Below are 26195 nucleotides of genomic sequence, written 5' to 3' on the forward strand. Positions count from 1 at the left end.
CCCTGATGCTGGGAAAGACTGAAGGCAGGAGGAGAAGTGGACAACAGAGGATGAGATGGTTGGATGGCATCACCGACTCGATGGATCTGAGTCAGAGCAAGCTCCAGGAGTCCGTGATGAGCAGGGAGGCCTGGCATGCTACAGTCCACGGGGTCGCAGAGTCAGACACAACTGAGCAACTGAATTGAACTTAATGCAGTATTAAAATTAAAATGCTTCATTGAACATCCAACTATTGCTACTTTAACTAGAGCTCTGTCAAGAAAACAATCCATTTTTATATCCACATGATTTTACTTTCTTTCACTTGGGTAAAAATGAAAAAATACCTAAAAAGGTAATTATAGACCAGGGTATTTAAAAAGGAAGTATCTTTCTTTATATTAAAAAAGAAAAAGAACATATACATGGGATGTATGCAGAAAAGAGCTAATATACTAGGTCTAACTATTTACCTTTGAAAAGACCAGTTTAGAAAAGAGTGGCTCTCAACTGGCATCTGAGAACTTTAATTTTGGAGTGATTCTCGCCATTCCCGGAATTTTAAGACTTGCTCACTATGCCTAAAGTGTTTATACTAACAACGTGGTTTATGCTTTCCTTCTGGGAGTCTGGAATCTGGCACATGACAGGCAGAGGGTGCCTATGTGAACAATCTCCAATAAAAACCCGGGCACTAATTTATCTTCCTTGGTTAGTGACATTTCACACTTGTTGTCACAGCTCTGCTGGGAGAATTAAGCATGTCCTTTATGACTGCACTGGGAAAGGACCCTTGCAAGGTGATGCTTAGTTTTCCCCAACCTTTACCTCAGGCGTCCTTTGCCTTTGCCGACTGTGCTCAGTATACTTTTGCTGTAATCATGGTCTGAATTATGACTATATACTGAGTCCTGTTAGTCCTCTTTGAAAATTACTTTATTGGAGGGTGCTCTTGGGAGACCTCCGACACAGCATATATATAGAAAGAAAAATAAAAGTTTCATTTTCTAATTGCTTTATAATAAGAAATATGTATTTATACACATCAATATTGACAGAAATTTTGTGGTTACCACTAAAATAAATTAAATCTGCATTCCTGATATAATTTTTGAGTTTTTATTTTAGTATCTGAAAACCAACTTTCAAGTAGTAATCAGTGAAATTATGCACACTGATCTGTTTATACAAAGACAATTATTAAAACAATTCCCAAGGTAAATTGAAGAGAAAAAGGATTATGTTTTAATCAGTATTTTATCATGAAATTAACGTTCTCAACTCTAATAAAGGTAGCATTTGGTGACCTTCTCCCATCTTCTACCCTGCTCATCTTTAAAAATAATGGGTTTCTTACCTTGAAATGCTCCTGCTTCAATAACCCCCTCTTTGGTACTGTCAAAGCCATGAGTTGTGATTTGCGTTTCTGAGAGACCAAGTCCAGCTGGTAATGAACGCTTCAAATCCTTAGCAACATTTGAACAAAAGAGAAAACCTTGTGAAACATCTTGCGTCACAGAGCAGTTCAGCGTAACTGTTTCCTTTCAATCACACGGTGAACTACTTTTCTCTCTACCATGTAGTAGTCCCTCACGCTGCCATGCGGTCCAAGATGATGTGTATCTGCAGCAAACTAAGCAAGGCTTGCTACTAAGAGATACAGTGTACAGCAAATTTAAAACAGTTTCCTTAGTTTGACTTAAGCATCCGACAGACATTAAAATTCAATTTCAAATTCCAAATCTTCTGATACATAAGGAAAATCATTTTAAGGACAGAATTAAGATGACTAAGAAGTCACGTCTAATATTAGAAAACTCACTAATGTCTAATATCATCCTGATGAGCCTTCAGTGATGTTTAACATAAATAAATCATTCACTTGCAATATTAAGTTTCCCTTTGATTTGCAGGTTAGTTAGGTAAACAGGGCTTCAATCAGTGTGAGGGAAAGAAAATTTCTTGTGATTTAGATTTAAACTACTGATATTTGCCAGCCTAACTGCAATTTAGCTTATAAGTGTAATAAATACAATATTTGACATTCAGTCTTACAGTAAGAGAAAAGAGAAAGACTTGAAACACAGATTTCCAACTAAAAGTTCTTTCTTGCCTCTGGCTTGGATATGAGGAATTACCCAATTTTCATGATCAGTCTATGACTGGACCCTATTGATTCTTCGTAACATGGTAAGTTAGTGATACACTAAGAGATGTCTTTGAAATTCTTCCTTAAGGCCCTATTCCACCACATATAATGTACAGCTATAATCTGAAACTGCAGCAACCTTCACAGAGGAACTTCTTTTCTGATTATCCAGTTTTATTTTTCTCATAGTGATTATCACTAACATATTCAATAAATATTTGTTGGACAAATAAATAAATGAATTTGTTAAATAAACTAAGGGACTTACGACAACATCATATAGATTAAGAAGTTGCAGGCTTCTCTGGTGGCTCAACGTAAGGAATCCACCTGCCAACACAGAAGACACAGGTTTGATGGCTGATTTGGGAAGATCCCACATGCTGCAGAGCAACTAAGCCCTTGTGCCACAACTACTGAGCCCGTGCGCTAAAGCCTGGGAGCCACAGCTACTGAAGTCCGCAGGCCCCAGAGAAGCACAGCCAGAGAAGCCACCGCAATGAGAGGTCCACGCACCACAACTGGACAAAAGCCTGTGCAGCAGCGAAGACCCCGCACATCCCCAAACAAACCAACAGAGTTGCTACAGCAATAAGCTCACTTGAAAACCTGACTATCTGGTTATTCTTACTATGTGAGACTTGCTGGGCAAAGAGAAAGATAACATAAGGGAGAGACAAGATATACACACATTAATATAAAAGCTGAACTCGGTGCCAAAGTAAAGACAGTATCAGAGGAATTCACAATAGGGGCTAAGTCCAGGAGAACCGAATAAGAAAAGAAAAAGTACTTCCTGCACTCTGAAATAGAGTATTTATTTATTCATTCAGTCAAGATCTAATGAGCACCAAGTTCATGACAGCCACGGCTCTAGATACTACACATGGAGCGCTGCAGGAAACAGACCACCTCTGTCCATCAGACCCATCTGAGGCGTAATGGAAGGGGAGACTGATAGTAAACAAATGCGTCTCAGGTACGATGCAGTACCATAAAAATACAGGCGACCCTTGAAAAACACAGGTTTGAACTGTGTTCCCTTATATGCATTTTTTTTTTCAATAAATATGCTTGTACTGCAGTACTACAAGATCCAAGGTGGTTGACTCTTCAGAGGCTGAACTGTGGATACAGAGAACCAAAGGAAAAGTTATACAAAAATTTGACTGCATTTGGCACACAGTATCCACTGTACCGTGAAGTCACGCCACTGTTACAGAGTTTGCCCTTGTGAAGTGTGGGATTCTGTGGGTTTGTATATCGACAGGCTGTGCAGACATCATCATTATCTAATCACCTTCATCACCCCAAAAAGAAACTGTGCCCATCAGAGCTCACTCCCCTTCTCCACCCTCCCCAGCCCCTCACCAACACTAGTGCGCCTTCTGGGTCCTGCTTACTCTGGTTGTCACTGTCGTTCAGTCACGGCCAATTCTCTGCGACCCCGTGGCCTGCAGCACACCAGGCCTCCCTGTCCATCACCAACTCCCGGAGCTTGCTCAAACTCACATCCATCGAGTCGGTGATGCCATCCCACCATCTCATCCTCTACTGTCCCCTTCTCTTGCCTTCAATCTTCCCCAGCATCAGGGTCTTTTCCAATGAGTCAGTTCTTCGCATCAGGTGGCCAAAGTATTACAGCTGCAGCATCAGTTCTTCCAAACAATATTCAAGGCTGATTTCTCTAGGAATGAGTGGTTTGATGTTCTTGCTGTCCAAGGGACTCTCAAGAGTCTTCTCCAGCACCACAATTTGAAAGCATCAATTCTTCAGTGCTCAGTCTTCTTTACAGTCCAACTCTCACATCCATACATGACTACTAGAAAAACCATAGCTTTCACCATACGTGGGCAACGTGATGTCTCTGCTTTTTAACAGGCTGTCTAGGTTTGTCATAGCTTTTCTTCCAAGGAGCAAGTGTCTTTTAATTTCATGGCTACAGTCACCATCTGCAGTGATTCTGGAGCCCAAGAAAATAAAGTCTGTCACTGTTTCCACTGTTTCCCCATCTATTTGCCAGGAAGTGATGGGACTGGATGCCATGATCTTCGTTTTTTGAATGCTCAGTTTCAAGCCAGTTTTGGACATTATTCTATGTTCCTGGCTAGGTCAGATAGTAACTCTACATTTAACTTTTCAAGGCACTGTCAGAAGTGTCTTCTGAAAGGGTTGGACCATTTCACATTCCCAAAAGCAATGTAAGAAGGTTCTAATTTCTCCACATTTTCATCAATACTTGTTATTATCTGTCTTTCTGATTACAGTCAACCAGGCAGGTGTGAAGTAGTATCTTACTGAAGTGATGATTTACATTTCCCTGATGACTAATAATGCTGAGCATCTTTACATGTGCTTATTTGCATTTGAATATCTCCCCTGGAGAAATGTCTAGTCAAATCTATTGCCCCGTTTTTAACTGGGGCATCGATCATTTGACTGATACAGATAAAAATCACTGATCAGTCATAGGACTTATATTTTTTCCCCACTTTCTTGGCTGTTCACTTTCTTCATGGTGTTCTTTGAAGCACAAAAGTTTTAAAATTTGATAAAGTCTGATTTACCTGTTCATTCTTTTGTTGCTTATGATTTTGGCATCATACATAAGAAACTAAAGTGCCTAATCCAAGGTTATAAAGATTCATCACTAAGTTTTTCTTCTAAGAGTTCTATAGTTTTAGCTCTTACATTTAAGTCATAGATCCATTTCAGTTAATTTCTAACTATGGTGAGGGCTATGGTGTGAGGTCTGCCTTCAAATTCCTTTTTGCCATGTGGATATCCAGTTGTCCCAGAACCATGTGTTGAAAACTATTCTTTCCACGGGCTTCCCAGGTGCCGTTAGTGGTAAGGAACCCACCTACTAATTCAGGAGATGTAAGAGATGCAGGTTCAATCCCTGGGTCAGGAAGATCCCCTGGAGGAGGGTATGGCAACCCAGTCTACTGATCTTGCCTGGAGAATCTCATGGACAGAGGAGCCTGAAGAACTACAGTCCATAGGGTCACAAAGAGTCAGACACAACTGAAGTGACTTAGCATACATGCATTCTTGCCACACTGAAAACTGTCTTGGCACCCTTGCTGAAACTCAACTGGCCATAAATGTAGGGTCTATTTCTCTACTCTCAATTCTGTTCCACTGATCTGTATGTCATCCTTATGTCAATACCATATTGTTCCAATTACTGTAGCTTTGTGGTAGTAAGTTTTGAAATCACAAGTAATGAGTCCTACAACTCTGTTCTTCTTTTTCAATTCTCTGGGCATTCTGCATCCTTTGTGTTCACATCTGATCAGTTTGTCAATTTCTACAAAAAGAAAAAAGCCAGCTGCGATTCTGATAGACACTGTGCTGAATCTGATCAATTTGGGGAGATTCCCGTCTGATCCATGAACGTGAGACACCCTTCCATTTATTTAGATCTTTTTTTAACTTCCTCCCACAATGTTCTGTAGTTTTTAGGACAATCTCACGGGCCACAGGGAGCCTTGGCCTGCCTGCCTGAGAGTGCACGCTTCCCCAGAGCGCAAGGAGAGGCTGCTGCCATGACAGGCCCCATGTGCTGTAACTGGAGAGAGGAGCCCCACTCACTGCAGCCAGAGAAAGCCCACGCCCAGAGACCGAGACCCAACAGCAGTCACGAAGATAAATACACAAGGTGATATGGGCAAGATACCCAGTTCTTATGTTCGGGCACTCAGCTGAAGTTAGCCACTGCACTCCTCTGTTAAAGTCACCTTTATAACTAATCAGTGCTATCACTAAGCGAACATTTCTTGAGAACTTAACTATGTGCCAGGGACTGTTCCAAGCACTTTACATACAGTTGGTCCTCACTCTGCATGACAGGGCAAGATCAAGATGGTAAAAATAAACAAGCAGGTTGAAACCATGCAAAGTGGTTAACGGGAAAAACCAATCATTCCATGAACTTCAAAAATTCATCTCAAAACTTTAAAAATTCTTTCCTTGCTTATGTTGTTAAGTGAGCTTTCACTAAGTTCCTCTGGCTCAAATCTAGAGCTCCTCAAACAGTGTAGCAGTGCCAACAGACCTATGGGTCAGCTATTTCCTCTACAACTTGTTAGTTCTGATTTGAATTTCACTCCTTCCACTGTTACCATTTTTTATTTATTTGCTGTACTTCTAGCTTCGTTCACCCATCCCCTTTTGCTTATCCACTTCTGTAAAATATCACATGGGTTTATGAGCAAGATACAAGGTGATAGATAACACAGCCACATGATTTGCTATCTGTGTATAACAGCAAATATAGTGACCATCACCGAAAGACTTTGAAAGTGATATGATTACACAATAATCATGATATGCGTTGGTATTTATAGGCTAAGTTTGTACTTCACACTGCTGCTGCTGCTAAGTTGCTTCTGTTGTGTCCGACTCTGTGCGACCCCACAGACGGCAGCCCACTAGGCTCCCCCATCCCTGGGATTCTCCAGGCAAGAACACTGGAGTGGGATGCCATCGCTTTCTCCGTGTACTTTATATAATTACACTTAATACAATGTGGTGACAGCAATCTGAGCTGTGGTGTTGGGGACAGGCAATATTTAATTAAACCACAGCAACCAAAATTAGAAGAAGGCAATGGCAACCCACTCCAGTACTCTTGCCTGGAAAATCCCATGGGTGGGGGAGTCTGGTAGGCTGCAGTCCATGGGGTCGCTAAGAGTCGGACACGACTGAGTGACTTCCCTCTCACTTTTCACTTTCATGCACTGGAGAAGGAAATGGCAACCCACTCCAGTGTTCTTGTCTGGAGAATCCCAGGGACAGGGGAGCCTGGTGGGCTGCCGTCTATGGGGTCACACAGAGTTGGACACAACTGATGCGACTTAGCAGCAGCAGCAACTAAAATTAATGCATTTGGAACTATAAATGGAAGAACTGCCTAAAATAACCTCATTTAGTAGTATTATCACTACTATTTTACAAAGGGGAAAAAGGCCACACAAAAATAGGACTAAGCATAAAAAAAATATTAATTAATGTATCATAAATGTAAATAGCTACAAGCAATTTATTAGAGACTCAGAATTTATTTTACCTAGTATGTTTTCTTTAAACAATTTAGTTAACAAATATCTTTTAAAACTCATTATTTCACAATCTGCTCAAGTTTAAACATACTAATGCAAATACATTCTCCACTCGTAATTTCCTGCTGGCGCAAAAGAGACGACAACTGCCATTTTCTGTTCCACTTATATTCTAGGGTCAATTAAAATCTCTTGTCTCAGGACATCTTTGCCATCAGTGTAGTGTTTTGGGGGAGCACTTTGAATTAAAAGCACTCTTTACCCTCACTGTTACTTACTTCCTATTTTAAAACCAAATCTCTGAGTCTGTTCATTTTGCTGAATAAATCATCTTTACCTTCCCAGTTTATTTTGTAATATACTAATATACTAAATTAACGGTTTATCGGAGAAGGCAATGGCAAGCCACTCCAGTACTCTTGCCTGGAAAATCCCATGGATGGAGGAGCCTGGTGGGCTGGGTCCGTGGGGTTGCTGGGTCGGACACGACTGAGCGAGCGACTTCACTTTCATGCATTGGAGAAGGAAATGGCAACCCACTCCAGTGTTGTTCTTGCCTGGAGAATCCCAGGGATGGGGGATTCCATCTGTGGGGTCACACAGAGTCGGACACGACTGAAGTGACTTAGCAGCAGCAGCAGTTTTAAAAATCAGTGATCCTTTTATTTGTATTTACATTAAAACCACATATAAAAACCAGATAATCATCACTTCAGTTCAGTTCAGTCGCTCAGTCGTGACTGACTCTTTGTGACCCCATGAATCACAGCACGCCAGGCCTCCCTGTCCATCACCAACTCCCGGAGTTCACTCAAACTCATGTCTATCGAGTCGGTGATGCCATCCAGCCATCTCACTTACAAAATAAATAATGTCAAAGCACCAAGATATTTCTTAAACTTTATCAATCTGGTTATTAAGGTCAATTATTTATAGGGTGGTTTCCCTAGATACTGCTTTGCTCCTTGTCTTGACAGCTTTTCAGCTCTCCATAAGTAAAAATGTACTGAAGATATCTCTCAAAATACGAGGGTAAAAAACCGTAAAGAACATACAAAGGGGAAGAGAGGTCCAAGAGAGCTCTGTTTACTGTATTCTCAGAACTTAACTGAAAGAGCTCTGCTCATTTGAATCATCTGTCCTGTCACAAAATAGTGTGCAAATTCCCAAAAAAGAGATACAGTAGCAGTAGTTGGAAAGACAGGAGAAAGTAACAGGTTCAATAGTAAATTTGATGTATACCTCTAACTCCCTAAGTTTTCAGGAAGTTAAGGGATGCTTCCATTTTGCCATGCGCGGTTTCTGGAAGAAACAACTTCTGGCTGTCTGAGGATATTACATTTCACTCAAACCTCTCCCAATGGTCTCCCCAAGGGTCCTTTACTCAACAAAAAGTTCTTTCAGAAAAAAAGCCTCCTGTCCTTTATGTAAAACAGCTGTAACATCTGAAAAGCACTACAGCTCCTCTGCTTAAATTGTCAGTAACAGAAGGAGCCTAACCAAAGTGGTAGGAATAGGTCCATTCAGAGTGTGAACAGAACTATCATTCTGATAGCTGTCTGACTGTTAAGCTGCTCCAACACAAAATGATACGCTCTACAAGAGAGGAATGCATGACTTGTGAGAAAACACCCAGTATTTCATGAGCCTGTTGAACGCGCTCTGTAAAACACATATTCTGTAAGTGATATAATTTAGCCTCATAGTTCACAAGAACTTTAAAATGTGTTTTTACATAACTCTTAAATGTTTAACATGTCTCAGTGGTGAGGCTGTGACTACCTTAGTAACTTTTAAAATAGCTGCTGCAGCATTTCCTTCCACAGTTTCCAGAATACATTTGGGAGCTGCTGCTGCTGCTGCTAAGTCACTTCAGTCGTGTCCGACTCTGTGTGACCCCATAGACGGCAGCCCACCAGGCTCCCCCGTCCCTGGGATTCTCCAGGCAAGAACACTGGAGTGGGTTGCCATTTCCTTCTCCAATGTGTGAAAGTGAAAAGTGAAAGTGAAGTCGCTCAGTCATGTCTGACTCGTAGCGACCCCATGGACTGCAGCCTACCAGGCTCCTCCATCCATGGGATTTTCTAGGCAAGAGTACTGGAGTGGCTTGCCATTGCCTTCTCCGACATTTGGGAGACAATGAGCCTATTTGCAACCAACAATGTAAAATCCCTTCTCTGCATTTTCATATTGCTCACATTCAACTCAAGGTTTAAGACTTTACAAAGTTGTGCTTAACAACTGTACAATAAAACAGTATAAACGTGAACTTTCTATTCAAGCTGCTAGGATAATACTATAATACTGGAGTATTTAATAGTTTTTAAAAATAAATCTTCAAACAATTAAAATATAGTGCTTTTGTCAAAAAAAGTTTCACGCATAGTTTCTTTTCAAAGGACATAAGTTAATACTTGTAGTTACAGCTTCCATAAAGCTGTGAAGGGCTGGCTCATTTTCAACCAAAATGACTCGCTTCCATTTGCACATTTTAACAGAGGTAAGAATAAGTCTGAGGTTAAAAATGTAACCTTATAATTTAGCATAAAAATCTACTTTTGAACTAAAGTTAGTGCAAAATTAACAATTAAAAACCAAATGTTCGGCAATTAATAAGATGCACAACACTACAATGAAGCAGAACTAGAGATTTATTCATGAGAATTCCCTTTTTACTCAGAGAGAGAGGAGGCAAGAGCTTAAGAGGGAGGAATTTGCTAGGCATGCACTGTAAGCACCAACCATCTGTACGGATTCTCCGAGCACTCTAGAAACTGCAGACTCTTCTCCCTAGTTTCCTCACGCTGCACTTTCCCGGTTTTCCTCCTATCTGCACCTTTAAAAATGGCCTGGGGTCCTTTACAGGCTCTAGTTTCTCTACTGAGAGCAAAATCCAAAGTCTCACTTCCCTTCTTTCCGTGGTGACCTAACTGAAACATCTCCCTTGTCTCTAGTCTCGTCAGCCTTGAAACGGATTCCCTGAACAGTAGGCAGAAACAACTTTCTACAATGCAAATGCCATGAGGCCCTTCAAGATTTCACATCATTTTGGGTCAAGTCTGAAGTCCTCCACTTTTAGGTAAAGTCAGAACCTCCACGTGGTTCTGAGGTTTCCCAGAACCTTATCCCTACTTACCTCCTAGGTGCATTTCTCACACCTCTGCCCCCATATCCCCCACTCCAACAATGGTGAATGTTCAATTCAGTGGTCTCCTACTGATGGGACTCCTTTATCCTTCTTCGTCTGGTTCGTTCATCCTCTAGATTTGGCTTGGCGAGCTATTCCCTAGTTGTCCACACCCTTTCTCTCACACCATGCTACACCAGGCTAAGAACATCACCTCTCACACGGCAGCAACATTATCTGCCTGTATTCTCTCTTCCTGAAGACAGCAAGCTCCCTAAGACCATCTATCTTATTCCTTTTTGGCATTAATATCATTGAGCAGATATACAATACTAATACTTCATTTAATTTTCTCAATTTACACACCTTATCTCATTCTTCAAAATGGATAAAACCTTCCATAGCGTTTATATAATTTCAAAAGAAACAGCTTGAAAATGTTGTGCTAAATATTCTATGAACTCTGGCAATTTTAAATCCCCTTTTGTTGTTTTAATCGTTAGCTACTTATAAGGAGCAGCAGCCAGAAGCAAAGGTGTTGTTCACCAGACTTCCACATTCCCAATTTGGCTGAAGCATACTACGACATCCTCAGCCTCCTCACGGTGTCCTCTCTGACAATTACACTGGGTCAGAGCGGACTAATCCCCAACATTCTGTTTATCAAGCGGGCAGAGGGAGGGCCAGCATTTTCTCAGCTCTCCACTGTAAACTGCCAGTTCTCAAACTTTAGCTTGGGTAAGAATCATCTGAGAAAACTACTTAAAACGCAGTTCTTAGCTGCCTGCTGTAATTCTTGTTAAATTGGAGGGTGGAGCCCAGGAGTCCGAATTTCAAACAAGTAACCCGGCCGGTTCTGCTACAGGAGCTCCTCTATCTGCGTCCTGAGGGCTCTGCCGCAGGGAACTGCTGCAGGAACTGCTCTATCTGCATCCTGAGGGCTCTGCCGCAGGGACCTGCCTTCTGTGCTTGTGCGGCTCGCTGCCACCCCTCGCCACCCTGCGGACGCCCAGACGACTCCACTCCGCCACTTACCTTCTCCTCAGCCAATCCAGGGTGCCGACACACCCAGGCTTTCTGTTCTGTCCACAACTCCTACTATTATCCTGGGTGTTTCCAATGTTTTGCACGCTACATGGGGCACACTTTCAGGGGATGATTCTATGTTCAGTCTGCAATCCTTCCAAAGCAATAATGTAAGGCATCTAATATGAGTTTTCATTGCTCATCAAAAACATTCTACTAATGGCACATATATCACGTGGTATGTTGCGTTTTTATAAAAAATATAAATTGTGAAATACTTGAAGTAAAGTCTACTGCATGAGCCCGTCTACCTACATTGATGTAGGATGATGGCCTGTAGTAATAAGTCTGTAAAGATGTATAATTTTTCCCCCTCAGTATGCTTTAGGAAGCCTAAGGGAGGTAGTTTGATTCAGATTTGGTGATATGTGGTTAGACAAGGGGCCAAAAAAGTGTAATGGCAGATAAAAAAATATACTCAACTAATACAATACACCCAACCTACACTTACATCTCAGCTACAATGCCTTTCATCTTTCACGCCCAGTTCTACTTAGCAACTGGGACTCCCAGGGCCACTCTTTGAACCTTGTCATTGCTCAGGAAGCAACGCTTTTGGAATTTTAAACCTAACAACTTATTTTATGACCACAGTCTCCTCCCGTATCTGTCATTCCACATGATCCAGACAGCAAATCTCCCGGCTCGCCTGCTTTCCCCATCTCAGCAACACACACACACACACACACACACACATATGCACACACAATCTCAGCCTCACTTCTCTCTCCCTGCCCGCTTCCCTTTCAGTCTCTCAACAAACTTTTAACAAGAATTTAAAGCATCACTATCTTCTGACAGTTTACTGTCTATTCTCTTGGTCCCACCCCAACCCCTGCAGCCAGACTACAGTCTCAATTCTAAGTAGTACTGAAATTTGATAAGAATGAAATCATGTACCAATTTGCATCAAGAAAATTCCGAATTCACTCAAAAACTATAACAATTTCTCCTAGATAGTGAAAGCTGTCCATGATAGCATTTGTTTATAAAGGCACAATCTAAAAATTTTAATTAAGATACACAGGGCTGCAGCCTTTCATTAAAAATTATGTTTATTCACAATTTTCTATTTCCCAAACAGGAATACAAATCCAGAGTTATTTAATAGATGTATATATAATAAACACATTTTAAAATTAATTTGTGGTAACAGTACTAACAATATATTCTATACTTTAAAAAGCAAATATTAAAATGAATCTGTTTGCAAGGATTAAACAATCCTTGAAAAACATCTGCCATACCTTTAAAAGTGTCCAAGATATATATCTGGTAAAAACTGGCCTTCGGGAAAAGCTCTCATCAAATGTTACTGAGCTACTAAATTTTTCAGGTAACGCAGAAACATTCATCACATGCTATTCAAACTCCAGGGGAGGATGACTGAGGTAGAAAATATGTTAAATTTAAGTCAAACAAAAACTCAATCTTTTATTGAAAAATTACTGTGATCCATAAGCTGTACAGAGTGCATATACTATCTCTGTCCTAAATGTAACTGCAAGCTCTTGGGAAAAGCAGACACATAAATGGACAGTTACATTATTAAGGTGATTGGAGGAAATGTGTTCAAAACAGGCTCTTATAATTCCTATTCTTGCATTCTTTCTCAAGTCTTTAGATTGCTAACATATATTATCCAAACTGATAAGTACAGGGGAATGGAGAAACAATTTAACAAAACAACGACAAAAAAGAGTAAAAGAAAAATAACAATTAAAACTTTCAAAACAAAATTTCCAGCAGCAACAACAGGAATGACCACGACGCATGCTGGAAAACTGAGGACACAGGATGTGTCGTCTAAAAGTATATTCTTCCTGTTGCTCCACGGAACTCCTGAAACCGTGTTTCTAGTTCTCATTCTAATATTTGTTCACTCATCCACCAAACATCTAATGAAAGCCTGATTATCAATTACGTGCAGCACTGCTGCCAGGCCCTGGAGATCAGGTAATGAACGACATTCCTGGCGACACTGTACTTATAGCCAATCACACAAGTTTTTGGTAGAGTCAGTCAAGGTAGGCAATTTCATCATAACCTCAGGGCCCCTTTTCCTCAGTTGTAAACTAAAGTAGTGAGATTCAGGGATCTTCGAGGTACTTCTATTGAATTAACATTCTGTCATTTAACTCAAAACTTGTAGACCAGGAATAGTTAAGACATAGGGAACCCAAGGATCTACAGGCAGAATTCAAGTGATCCTAAACTCCTTGAAATTGAACACAAGATTTGGCAGTTTTGTATATATGTACGTTTTTCTAAAGACAAGGTCCATAGGTGGAAAAAGCTAAATTAGGAATTTTAGTTTTGGGCCTACCAGAGGAAAAGTTTTATTTTAGCTAAGGTAATTTTTCTAAATCTGCCAAATATAACTTAATTCACAAGAAGTTTCAATTTAACTCACAAGGAGCTAATCTTTGCTTCTTTAAACTCATGGTACAAATTGCACATTTCTAACCTAATATTTTGATCAGCACTATAGGACTGATGCTGAAAATCCAGTATTTTGGTCATCTGATACAAACAGCTGACTCACTGGAAAAGTAACTAATGCTGGGAAAGATAGAGGGTAGAAGGAGAAGAGGGTGTCAGAGGATGAGATGGCTGGATGGCATCACCGATGCAATGGACATGAACTTGGGCAAACTTCAGGAGATGGTGAGGGAGAGGGAGGCCTGGCGTGCTGCAGTCCATGGGGTCGCAAAGAGTCGGACACGACTGGGTGACTGAACAACGATATAACAGAATAAATTATAAATAACATGTAGCTTATAAGTAAAAGAGTAATTTACATTCTTTAGAGATTAAACTTTACTCTTTTAAAAATACCAATTGCTTTTTATTTAGAAGCAAAAATAGTTTTGCTGTAAAAAACTGCAATAATACGAAGATTATCATCCTATTCTCTCTTCACATAGCTGTTGCCCTCTAAGACAAGTAACAAACCTCGAAACATTAACAAGTGTTAAGCTGCTACCAGGGAATTTCTAGGGCAAATTCTCCTATTATATCCTCTATTTCAATGTGAATGTTGAGATAAAGTCCACCAGGGCCTTTCACAATAGGAGACTAAGAAGGGAAATGAAATGAAAAAGGAAACCGCGGCAGTAAGACACAGAAAGAACAGAAGCATTTACACTCTCACTGCCTGGGCCACAGTGACACCAACTGGCCAGCCAAGTAACGGCAACTTAATGCGCCATCATCTTAACTTTTGGCTCAGATGGTAGAGAATCTGCTTGAAATTCAGAAGACCCAGATTCGATCCCTAGGTCGGGAAGAGCCCCTGGAGGAGGGAATGGCTACCCACTCCAGTGTTCTGGCCTGGAGAATTCCATGGACAGAGGAGCCTGGCAGGCTACAGTCCATGGGGTCGTGGAGTCGGACACAACTGAGCAACTAACACGTTCATATCATATATATATATATATATATAATATAATACTTTATACTTTTAAAAGTGTAATATGCATTAAATAAAAGCCATTATATGATTTATTTTATTGTTATCAATTTTTAAAATTGAAGGATAGTTTATTTACAATGTGACTTAATATAATTTTAGACATCAAGTATGTATAAAAGAAGATTATATTAGTAAAACATGCTTTTAAAACTAGAAAACTCTAGTTATGAGGTAGTTTTTTATATAATCTCTTTACTAGTCTACATAATGCTAAGCAATATTTAATACATTATACACACTTTCTCCATGAACTTTTATCTAATTGAAAACAGAAATATGAATTTGACATTAAATATTGATAAAATTTCCCTTTTATTGCTCAGGAAAATAAAGGAGTGTGCCAAAACATCGGTAAATATATGCCTAACAGATCTTGAGTGTAATTTATTTAAAAGTCAAAAGATGCTATTGAAATACTGTTTTCACTCATAGTAAAAGGGATCATAGAAGTGATTTTTATTTTAAAATATTAAATATGTAAGAAACTCTCATGATACATTTTTTCTTTCATAAGAGCAGGTACAAAAAGAAGCTTAATGATGTTGAACTTCTTTACGGAGGTAAAGTAGGGTGTACTGGTTGACTGAATTATTGCTTCCAAGGAGTCTTGCCTACTGGTAAGCGAAGTGAAAGTCACTCAGTCATGTCCGACTCTTTACGACCCCATGGACTATGCAGTCCATGGAATTCTCCAGGCCACAATACCAGAGTGGGTAGCCTTTCCCTTCTCCAGGGGATCTTCCCAACCCAGGGATCAAACCCAGGTCTCCCGCATTGCGGGTGGGTTCTTTACCAGCTGAGTCACAAGGGAAGCCCAAGAATAATGGAGTATGTAGCCTATCCCTTCTCCAGTGGATGTTCCTGACCCAGGAATCAAACTGGGGTCTCCTGCACTGCAGGCGGATTCTTTACCAACTGAGCTATGAGATAAGAACTTTGACTACCGGTAAAGTTCATAACTATTAAGAGACCTCCAGGACAACATATCTTTTTTTCCTTCTCTATCCCTCAATAGAAAGTGAAATAACATTATAAAGGAATCTCCAAAAAGAGAATTAGACATTAAGTAAGAAGTTAACTTATAAAGCAGCAAGTTAACTGGGTTTGACTACGTAAGCAAAGAAAAAATTGAAATCATTCCAAGCATCTTTTCTGACCACAATGCAGTAAGATTAGATCTCAATTACGGGAGAAAAACCATTAAAAATGCCAACATATGAAGGCTGAACAACACGCTGCTGAATAATGAACAAATCATAGAAGAAATCAAAAGAGAAATCAAAATATGCATAGAAATGAATGAAAATGAAAACACAACAACCCAAAACCTCTGGGACACTGTAAAAGCAGTGCTAAGGGGGAAGTTCATAGCAATACAGGCACACCTCAAGAAACAAGAAAAAAGTCAACTAAATAACCTAACTCTACATCTAAAGAAACTAGAAAAGGAAGAAATGAAGAACCCCAGGGTCAGTAGAAGGAAAGAAATCGTAAAAATTAGGGCAGACATAAATGCAAAAGAAACAAAAGAGACCATAGCAAAAATCAACAAACCCAAAAGCTGCTTCTTTGAGAAGGTAAATAAAATTGACAAAGCACTAGCCAGACTCATCAAGAAACAAAGGGAGAAGAACCAAATCAATAAAATTAGAAATGAAAATGGAGAGATCACAACTGACAACACAGAAATACAAAGGATTATTAGAGAATACTATCAGCAATTATATGGCAATAAAATGAATAACCTGGAAGAAATGGACAAATTCCTAGAAAAGTACAACTTTCCAAAACTGAACCAGGAAGAAAGAGAAAATCTGAACAGACCCATCACAAGCACAGAACTAGAGGCTGTAATCAAGAAATCTTCCAGCAAACAAAAGCCCAGGTCCAGACGGCTTCACAGCCAAATTCTACCAAAAATTTAGAGAAGAGCTAACACCTATTCTACTCAAACTCTTCCAAAAAATTGCTGAGGAAGGGAAACTTCCAAACTCATTCTATGAGGCCACCGTCACCTAATCCCAAAACCTGGTAAAGATCCCACAAAAAAAGAAAACTACAGGCCAATATCACTGATGAACATAGATGCAAAAATCCTTAACAAAATTCTAGCAATCAGAATCCAACAACACATTAAGAAGATCATACATCATGACCAAGTGGGCTTGATCCCAGGAATGCAAGGATTTTTCAATATCCGCAAATCAATCAACGTACTACACCACATTAACAAACTGAAAAATAAAAATCATGATTATCTCAATAGATGCAGAGAAAGCCTTTGACAAAATTCAACATCCATTTATGATAAAAACCCTCCAGAAAGTGGGAATAGAAGGGACATATATCAACATAGTAAAAGCTATATATGACAAACCCACAGCAAACATTATCCTCAATGGTGAAAAACTGAAAGCATTTCCTGTAAAGTCAGCAACAAGACAAGGGTGTCCACTCTCACCACTACTACTCAACATAGTTCTGGAAGTTTTGGCTACAGCAATCAGAGCAGAAAAAGACATAAAAGGAATACAAATTGGAAAAGAAGAAGCAAAACTTTCACTGTTCACTGATGACATGATCCTCTACAGAAAACCCTAAAGACTCTACCAGAAAACTACTAGAGCTAATCAATGAATACAGTAAAGTTGCAGGATATAAAATCAACACACAGAAATCCCTTGTATTCCTGTACACTAATAGTGAGAAAACAGAAAGAGCAATTAAGGAAACTATTCCATTCACTGTTGCAATGAAAAAAATTAAATACTTAGGAATATATCTACCTAAGGAAACAAAAGACTTGTACATAGAAAACTATAAAACACTAGTGAAAGTAATCAGAGGACACTAATAGATGGAGAAATATACCGTGTTCATGGATTGGAAGAATAAATATTGTAAAAATGAGTATACTACCCAAAGTAATTTATACATTCAATGCAATCCCTATCAAGCTACCAACGATATTTTTCACAGAACTAGAACAAATAATCTCACAATTTGTATGGAAATACAAAAAACCTTGAATAGCCAAAGCAATCTTGAGGAAGAAAAATGGAACTGGGGGAATTAACCTGCCGGACTTCAGGCTCTACTACAAAGCCACAGTCATCAAGACAGTATGGTACTGGCATAAAGACAGAAATATAGATCAATGGAACAAAATAGAAAGCCCAGGATAAATCCATGCACCTATGGACACCTTATCTTTGACAAAGGAGGCAAGAATATAAAATGGAGAAAAGACAGTCTCTTTAACAAGTGGTGCTGGGAAAACTGGACAGCCACTTGTAAAAGAATGAAACTAGAACACTTCCTGACACCATACACAAAAATAAACTCAAAATGCATTAGAGAGCTAAATGTAAGACCAGAAACTATAAAACTCCTAGAGGAAAACGTAGGCAAAACACTCGCTGACATAAATCACAGCAGGATCCTCCAAGACCTCCCAGAATATTGGAAATAAAAGCAAAAATCAACAAATGGGACCTAATTAAAATCAAAAGCTTCTGCACAGCAAAGGAAACTATAAGCAAGGTGAAAAGACAGCCTTCAGAATGGGAGAAAATAATAGCAAATGAAGCAACGGATAAAGGATTAATCTCCAAAATATACAAGCAGCTCCTGCAGCTCAATTCCAGAAAAATAAAGGACCCAATCAAAAAATGGGCCAAAGAACTAAACAGACATTTCTCCAAAGAAGACATACAGATGGCTAACAAACACATGAAAAAATGCCCAACATCCCTCATAATCAGAGAAATGCAGATCAAAACCACAATGAGATACCATTTCACACCAGTCTGAATGGCTGCTATCCAAAAGTCTGCTGCTGCTGCTAAGTCACTTCAGTCATGTCCGACTCTGTGTGACCCCACTGACGGCAGCCCACCAGGCTCCCCCGTCCCTGGGATTCTCCAGGCAAGAACATGCAATAAATGCTGGAGAGGGTGTGGAGAGAAGGGAACCCTCTTACACTGTTGGTGGGAATGCAAACTAGTACAGCCACTATGGAGAACAGTGTGGAGATTCCTCAAAAAACTGGAAAGATAACTGCCAGATGATCCAGCAATCACACTCCTGGGCATACACACCGAGGAAACCAGAATTGAAAGAGACACATGTACTCCAATGTTCATCGTAGCACTGTTTATAATAGCCAGGACATGGAAGCAACCTAGATGTCCATCTGCAGACGAATGGATAAGAAAGCTTTGGTACTTATACACAATGGAGTATTACTCAGCCATTAAAAAGAATGCATTTGAATCAGTTCTAATGAGGTGGATGAAACTAGAGCCTATTATACAGAGTGAAGTAAGCCAGAAAGAAAAACACCAATACAATATACTAACGCATATATATGGAATTTAGAAAGATGCAAATGATAACCCTGTATACGTGACAGCAAAAGAGACACAGACGTATAGAACAGTCTTTGGGACTCTGTGGGAGAGGGTGAGGGTGGGATGGTTTGGGAGAATGGCATTGAAACATGTATATTATCATATGTGAAACGAATCGCCAGTTCAGGGTCGATGCATGCTACAGGATGCTCGGGGCTGGTATGCGGGGATGACCCAGAGGGAGGATAAGGGGAGGAGCAAGGTGGGAGGGGGGTTCGGGAGGTTCATGTCAATGTATGGCAAAAACCAACCAATATAATATTGTAAAATAATTAGCCGCCAATAAAAATAAAATAAAACAAAAAAAATAAAATAAAATAACATTATAGGGGAATCTCCAAAAAGAGAATTAGACATTAAGTAAGAAGTTAACTTATAAAGCAGCAAGTTAACTGGCTTTGACTATGTAAGCAAAGAACTTACACAGATACATGAGTTAATTCACTTCACTCTAAAAAGACTCTAAAGTTAAAATTTGAAAGGATTAAAAATAACTTTTCAATGATACTCAAAGGCAAATTAAGGGACTCAACTAAAGACTCATGAATAGTTTTAAGGGACAAAGTAACGCTGAAGAAGAACGAAGCTAGAGGAATTACCAGGTACCAAGGCTGAAGTTACTATTTATTTCAGCCTTAATTACTCTAGTAAGTGGTAAGACAGTGTGGTATTACTGCAAGGATAGACAAAAACACCAAGAAATGACACAGTCAGCCACGTAATACAGCTACACATGTATGATCACTTGATCAACAGCAAAGGCCCCTGTGTGGAGAAAGAATTTTTTTCCCAATAAACGATGCATATCACATGATATGCACGTGGGGACAAAATGAGCCCTGACTTCCACATCTTGCCATAAACAAAATTCAAGATGGATCATAGACCATGTGTGAGAAGACAAGCAGAGAAACCGTTAGAAGATGGAGTATCTCCATGACATGGGGACAGGCAAAGATACAAGGGCCATAAAAACCACTAAAGGGAGAGAACACTAATAAACTGGACTTCCTTAAAATTAGCCTTTGGGCATCTAAAGATACCATTAATACAGTACAAAAGCTAGTTACAGACTGGAGATAAACACCTGCAATACACACATGCAAATGACTATACCCAGAACACATAAAGAACTGCTATGAATGAATTAGAAAAAGGCATACACTTAACAGAAAAATGAGCACAGGACTTGAAAAGGTACTTCATAAAAGATAATATTCAAATGGTCAGTAAGAATCTGAAAATACGCTTGACGTCATTAGTCATCAAGGAGATGCATGTTAAAACTATGAGATAACTACTATGATTTCATCAGAATGGCAAAAACTTAAAAGTATGACAATACCCCAAACTGCTAATGATGTGGAACAACTAGAACGCTTACTCACCGCTGGCAGAATTGTGGACTGATTTGATCATTTGGCAAACTAGTTGACAAAATCTACCAAAGCCAAACATCACATACCCATGACCTGCAATTCCACTCCAGGGTAAACACCCAACAGAAATAGGTGGTCATGTACACCGAAAGACCTATACAAAAACAGCCACAGCGGCTTTATTCGTAATAGGTACAGACTGGAGACAACCTAGGCATCGCCTATGGCTGATTCACGCTGATGTTTGACAGAACAAACAACAAACTGTAAAGCAATTATCTTTCAATTACAAAATAAATACATTTTTTTAAAAACAAACCAAAAAACCCACCAGAAACAAAAATAAATAAAAGAAAAAGAAAAAAAAAATTTTAAGAACAAAACAAACAAACAGATAAACAAATTAGGGCCTATTAACACACACTGTGGTGTATTAACACAATGGAAAACCGTATTACAATGAAAAAGAATTGGTGGTGGTTTAGTCGTTGTTGGGTCCGACTCTTGCGAACCATGGACTATAGCCTGCCAGACTCCTCTGTCCATGGGATTTTCCAGGCAAGGATACTGGAGTGATTTGCCATTTCCTTCTCCAGGGGAAACGAAGAATTAAATACTGCCAAGCAACAACAACAACATTACGGATACAATGCTGGGTGAAAGCCAGTCAGAAAAGAATACACACAGTGGAAGTCCACTTACACGCAGTTCAGGAGGAGTCAAAAGCAATCAGTGGTGACAGAATGGTGACAGAAGGAATTACTCTAGAAGGGAGGGGGACGAAACGCCTAGAAGAGGGCGAGGGGGCTGGGGAAGACCTGGAGACGGCCTCCATCTTGATGCGGGTGCTGGCTCCACTGAGCTGCACACTCAACATGAGTGTTTTTTACTATGCAAAAGCTATAGCTCAAAAAAAAACACACCCCAAGCTAGCAGGTGAATGCCAACCAAAGATGGCAGGTGAATCTTCCAAACAACGCAGCATTTTGTGTTTATCGCATTCTTAGATGAAAAGTCTCATTAGACTGTCTATGTATAAGAGTATCAACTCTCTGGCGGCAGGCATTTCTGTCATTTTGTTGTGAACCAGGCACGGTCATCCCTAGTGCCTGGTATACAACATACACTCAATAAATACCTGCAAGATAAATTCGCAAAAAGGAGCTGTTACCAACAACAAGACAAAGCAGTCATTAACTAAAATCCTGGTATAATGAGTTATTTAAATTAACAGAAGTTTATAAAGCTATTAGTAGAGTGTCTAATGATGGTAACTTGAGTTTCCTTAATCTGCAAGTATATCTCAGTGTTTTCAAATACCAGAAAGACTTTAAAATCTGAAGTGAAAATTTCCTCTGAGTGCTCAGAGTTTCCACCTGCCAATGCAGGATACACAAAAGATGATGGTTTGACCGCTGGGTCGGGAAGATCCCCTGGAGGAGGAAACGGCAACCCATTCCAGTGTTTTGCCTAGGAAATACTACGGACAGAGAAGCCTGGCAACCATGGCGTTGCAAACAGTCGGACACAACTGAGTGACTTAGCACACACACAGCTGACTTACAATGCTGTGAGCTTCCGGTGTTTCAGGCATACAAATCCTGTCAGTCACTCAGTACTGGCCCATGGGTCCTTACAAACCAAGTGAAAACACTTGCAATTAAAATAAAAACACATCCCAAGCTTGAAGACAAATCTGTTTCTTCTAAATGACTTGAGCCAAAAAGAAGTGAAATAGAGTGGAATTTTCCAAAAGTCCATTAAAACGATCTATCTAAAAAGCGGTTCCCAACCAGAGGCAAGTTCCTCCCTACCCCTGACATTCGGGAATGTCTGGGTACATTTGTGCTTGTCAACTACTGGAGGGGCTACTGGCATCTACTAGGAAGAGCCCAGGGATGCGGCCAACCACCCTACATGCACAGGCCAACCCTCCACAAAGGAATTTTTCTGGCCCCAAATGTCAATAATGCTGGGAATGATAAATTGTGATCTAAAATATCACCTTCTGGGGACTTCCCTGGTGGTCCAGTGGTTAAGAATCTGCCTTTTAATGCAGGAGACATGAGTTCAATTCCTGGTTGGGGAACTAAGATCCATCACGTTGTGGGGCAACTAAGACCTCACACCCCAACTAGAGCCTGTGTGCTGCAACTACAGAGCCCCATGCCGCACCCAGAGAGAGGCCCATGTGCTGCAGGGGAGACCCAATGCAGTCAAAACTAAATATTTTAAAAAATAAATTTTTTAAAATTAAAAGTAAAATGTTATCTTCTGTTAAACTAAAGAACTTTATTCTCAAACACATGAAGTAAAAGAGTTCAATTTAAGCTGTAAAATAATTCAAGTATCTTTCAACCATTGCTTTTTCAAGAATATGAAAACTATTTTTAAAGTTATTTAACATTGTACACATGTGTCAAGTGTTTGACACACACATGTCAAAAAGGAATGTTTAACGGAAATATCTCCAGAAATAACTAACATCACTCTCATTTCTAGGACTATATTAGGCGTATTACTTATTTTAATATCATTTAACATTAACATCACCATAAAAATAAAATTCTCAGTTAGAGAGATTAGAATAATATCTGCCCAAGGTTACACTGCTAGGAAAGGTATAGCTGAAATTTGAACCCACGTTATCTCTAAACCCATGGTGTTTCCATTTAAATGCATTAAATTTCAATTTCAAATGAGAGGCAGATCAAAATTAAACAGATCCCAAGTTTCATTTTCCACGGAGTCAAATATGTCACTCTAGAAAGTAAACAGCAAAATGAAGAGGCACCTACTTAGGAATTATGTACTGAGAAAAGAGACCAACGCTTTCAAGGATAACCCATAGTTAATATTTTTTCTTATCACAAGTAGAATGAAGTAGTTTTTTAATAAAGTTATATGCCAAAATCATTAGAGACACTCTTGCTCTGATTATACAGTAAAATTACAGATAGTAACATTAAGGCCTAAATGCTTTACTGGCCAGAAGCTTATTCTGGACAAATTACTAACATGACCCACCTAGTCATCCCTCCATAATAACATTAGACTCCAGAATATAATCAATCTAAGAACATATTCCTATATTATGAATAAGCTCTATTACTTTCATCTCAGCACTAAAGGGCTTATCATGATTCTTTGTATTGAGAGACAGAAGTGTCCTTACCCTATTAAAGCCATGTTCATGAGAGTCATCAACTTCCCCATTACTAGTCACCGGAATTTCTGCTGCTGAACTTTTTGGAGATTCTTGAGCCATGGTAGACTCCTAAAAAAATGAGGAAAGAAATAGTCATAAGTAACACCAAATCACTAAAGGCAAATATTCAAGAGACTATATTCATGTTTATAGCACATAAAAGCAACCATTATAGCTACCTAATCCTTATATAATAAACACGATACCAATATAATAAACACACATCTGGCTTTTAAAACTGCATTCAACTTAGATTTCTTGATCTTATTGTAGGTACCTTATTTAAAGTGCCTGGGGGCAAATAACACAAAAAGTTTTTTAAATGAAAATAATGTCATAGTATTACTGAAAATGGACTTCCCTGGAAGCTCAGAGGGTAAAGAGTGTGTCTGCAATGCGGGACACCTGAATTCAATCCCTGGCTCAGGAAGATCCCCTGGAGAAGATCCTTCTATTCTTGTCTAGAGAATTCCATGGACAGAAGAGCCTGCCAGGCTATAGTCCATGGGGTTGCAAAGTGTCAGACATGACTAACTGACTAACACACATTACTGAAAATAGTTTTAACCTTACAGGCTCCCCGAAAGATTCTTGGATCTACAGACCACACTTTGAAAAACACTGGTATAGACAAATTTTAAAAGGGCTTCCCAGATGGCACTAATGCTAAGAGACACGGGTGGATCCCTCGGTCGGGAAAATCCCCTGGAGAAGGGGATGGCAACCCACTCCAGTATTCTTGTCTGGAGAATCCCATCGACAGAGGGGCCTGGTGGGCTACAGACCATAGCGTCACAAGAGTCAGACACAACTGAAGCGACTTAGTATACTAGCGCAGAGAGACAAATTTATCCAACACTTAGTGAAACTTGTTATGTGCAAGGCACTCTACTAGATTCTACAGAATATAAAAAACAAGTAAGGCAGTCACTGCTCTAGGGAAAAGAACCACTGACTTAGTGTGGGAGACCGGCTGGACTCTTCAGTAAACACCTAGGACAGTTAAGTATCTGCCCCTTTTTCTTGAGGACCCTCTAAAACTTTTGGAATAGCTATAGATTACATAAATCCTAGGGTCTTCCTAGGCCAGATTTCTATTTCTTGGCAGCTCTAGAAATGCTCTACTTTCAACAGATCATCTTTTAGATTAATTACACTTCTACTCCTTATACAAACCTCTTTATCGTGAAAAATTTTATATTAATACATAATAATGTTTCTAATGTCTATTCACAAAACTGAACAGACTCTCTCTAGATCTTTGTATACCCAGGGCAACAGAATACAGATCTAAACAAATTAATACATTCCTTCAGGTCAGGTCCCTGAGAACAGAGACCGTCAGAGCCATCATCATCAGACTGGCCCAGGGTCTGACAAGCAAGAGGTTCTTAACAAACGCTTACTGAATAAAGAGGATATGCATTACACCAAAAGTCTGATTCACAGTTATGAAGGTGTCAGACTGATCATTATACACTTAAGCTCCACACTCACTCCTCTGGAGCATGGAGCCATATGTTCGTTACTTCTTATGAATATCACTGCAGGAAGACAAACTAACAGAAAACATCTGAAGTAACAAAACAAACAAACAAAAAAAAGTGAATTATCAAGTACCTCAAAATCAGTGTACTTTAATTACTTGGTGACAGTTTTAATAAAAGACTAAAATGTCAAACTGAAATCCTAATTGGTTAAGCCAATGAAAAAAGAACTTTCATAATAATGTCAAATCCTATTAATATCACTCAAAACATTTCTCAGAAAACTTATTTCCTTGCATTCTTAAAATATCTTATAAAAAATACTGGCTTAAAAAATGCCATATTTCAGAGTCTATCATACCACAGGCTTGAAACTAGTGACAGAATTAATAAACTGAACATATCATGTAAGCCTTGAAAACTGAAAGAAAGAAATTTCAGAGAGAAGATTTCAAAAGGTTGAAGGTGGGAAAACAAAACATTCGTCTGCTTTAGCCTGGATTCTGGGGAAGTCTCTGAACACATGAAGCTTACTGTAGAGTCCTCCACTAACCTGAGTGAGGGCAGGAAGACTCGACAGAGCTGCAGCGCTGTTATGTCATAAGGCTCGGCCCATCCTACACAGAGCACTGAAGCCGAGGCTCTTCAAGCTGTTCCAAATTAAGGCAATGGGACCAGGCCTTTGGGCCCCCACATCCATACCCGACTATTAGATGCAAACTATCCGCTAGATAGGGGTATAACGGTGGACGACGCAGCTCTCTTTCGCAGAGTCAATTCCTGGACAGACTCAGCTATGAGCCCTCAGCAGGCACCACTCCTGG

At 39.6% G+C, this 26195-nt stretch overlaps 1 protein-coding gene across 11 annotated transcripts in view; it reads right to left on the reverse strand.

Annotated features, from left to right (window-relative positions):
* Positions 1–26195, reverse strand: part of LOC148774812 (arfaptin-1-like) — a 120270-nt gene that overhangs the window by 43290 nt on the left and 50785 nt on the right. For all 11 annotated transcript variants that reach the window (XM_088827957.1, XM_088827951.1, XM_088827959.1 and 8 more), the window contains 2 exons: positions 23852–23953; positions 1340–1448 (listed from right to left, as the gene is read on the reverse strand). In XM_088827957.1, coding sequence (XP_088684083.1) covers positions 1340–1448; positions 23852–23953 — 211 coding nt within the window. The remainder of the gene's footprint in view (positions 1–1339; positions 1449–23851; positions 23954–26195) is intronic.

Source organism: Moschus berezovskii, chromosome 19 (assembly GCF_049115385.1).
Source record: "Moschus berezovskii isolate FMDL1 chromosome 19, NW_MosBer_1.0, whole genome shotgun sequence".
Classification (NCBI taxonomy): domain Eukaryota; kingdom Metazoa; phylum Chordata; class Mammalia; order Artiodactyla; family Moschidae; genus Moschus; species Moschus berezovskii.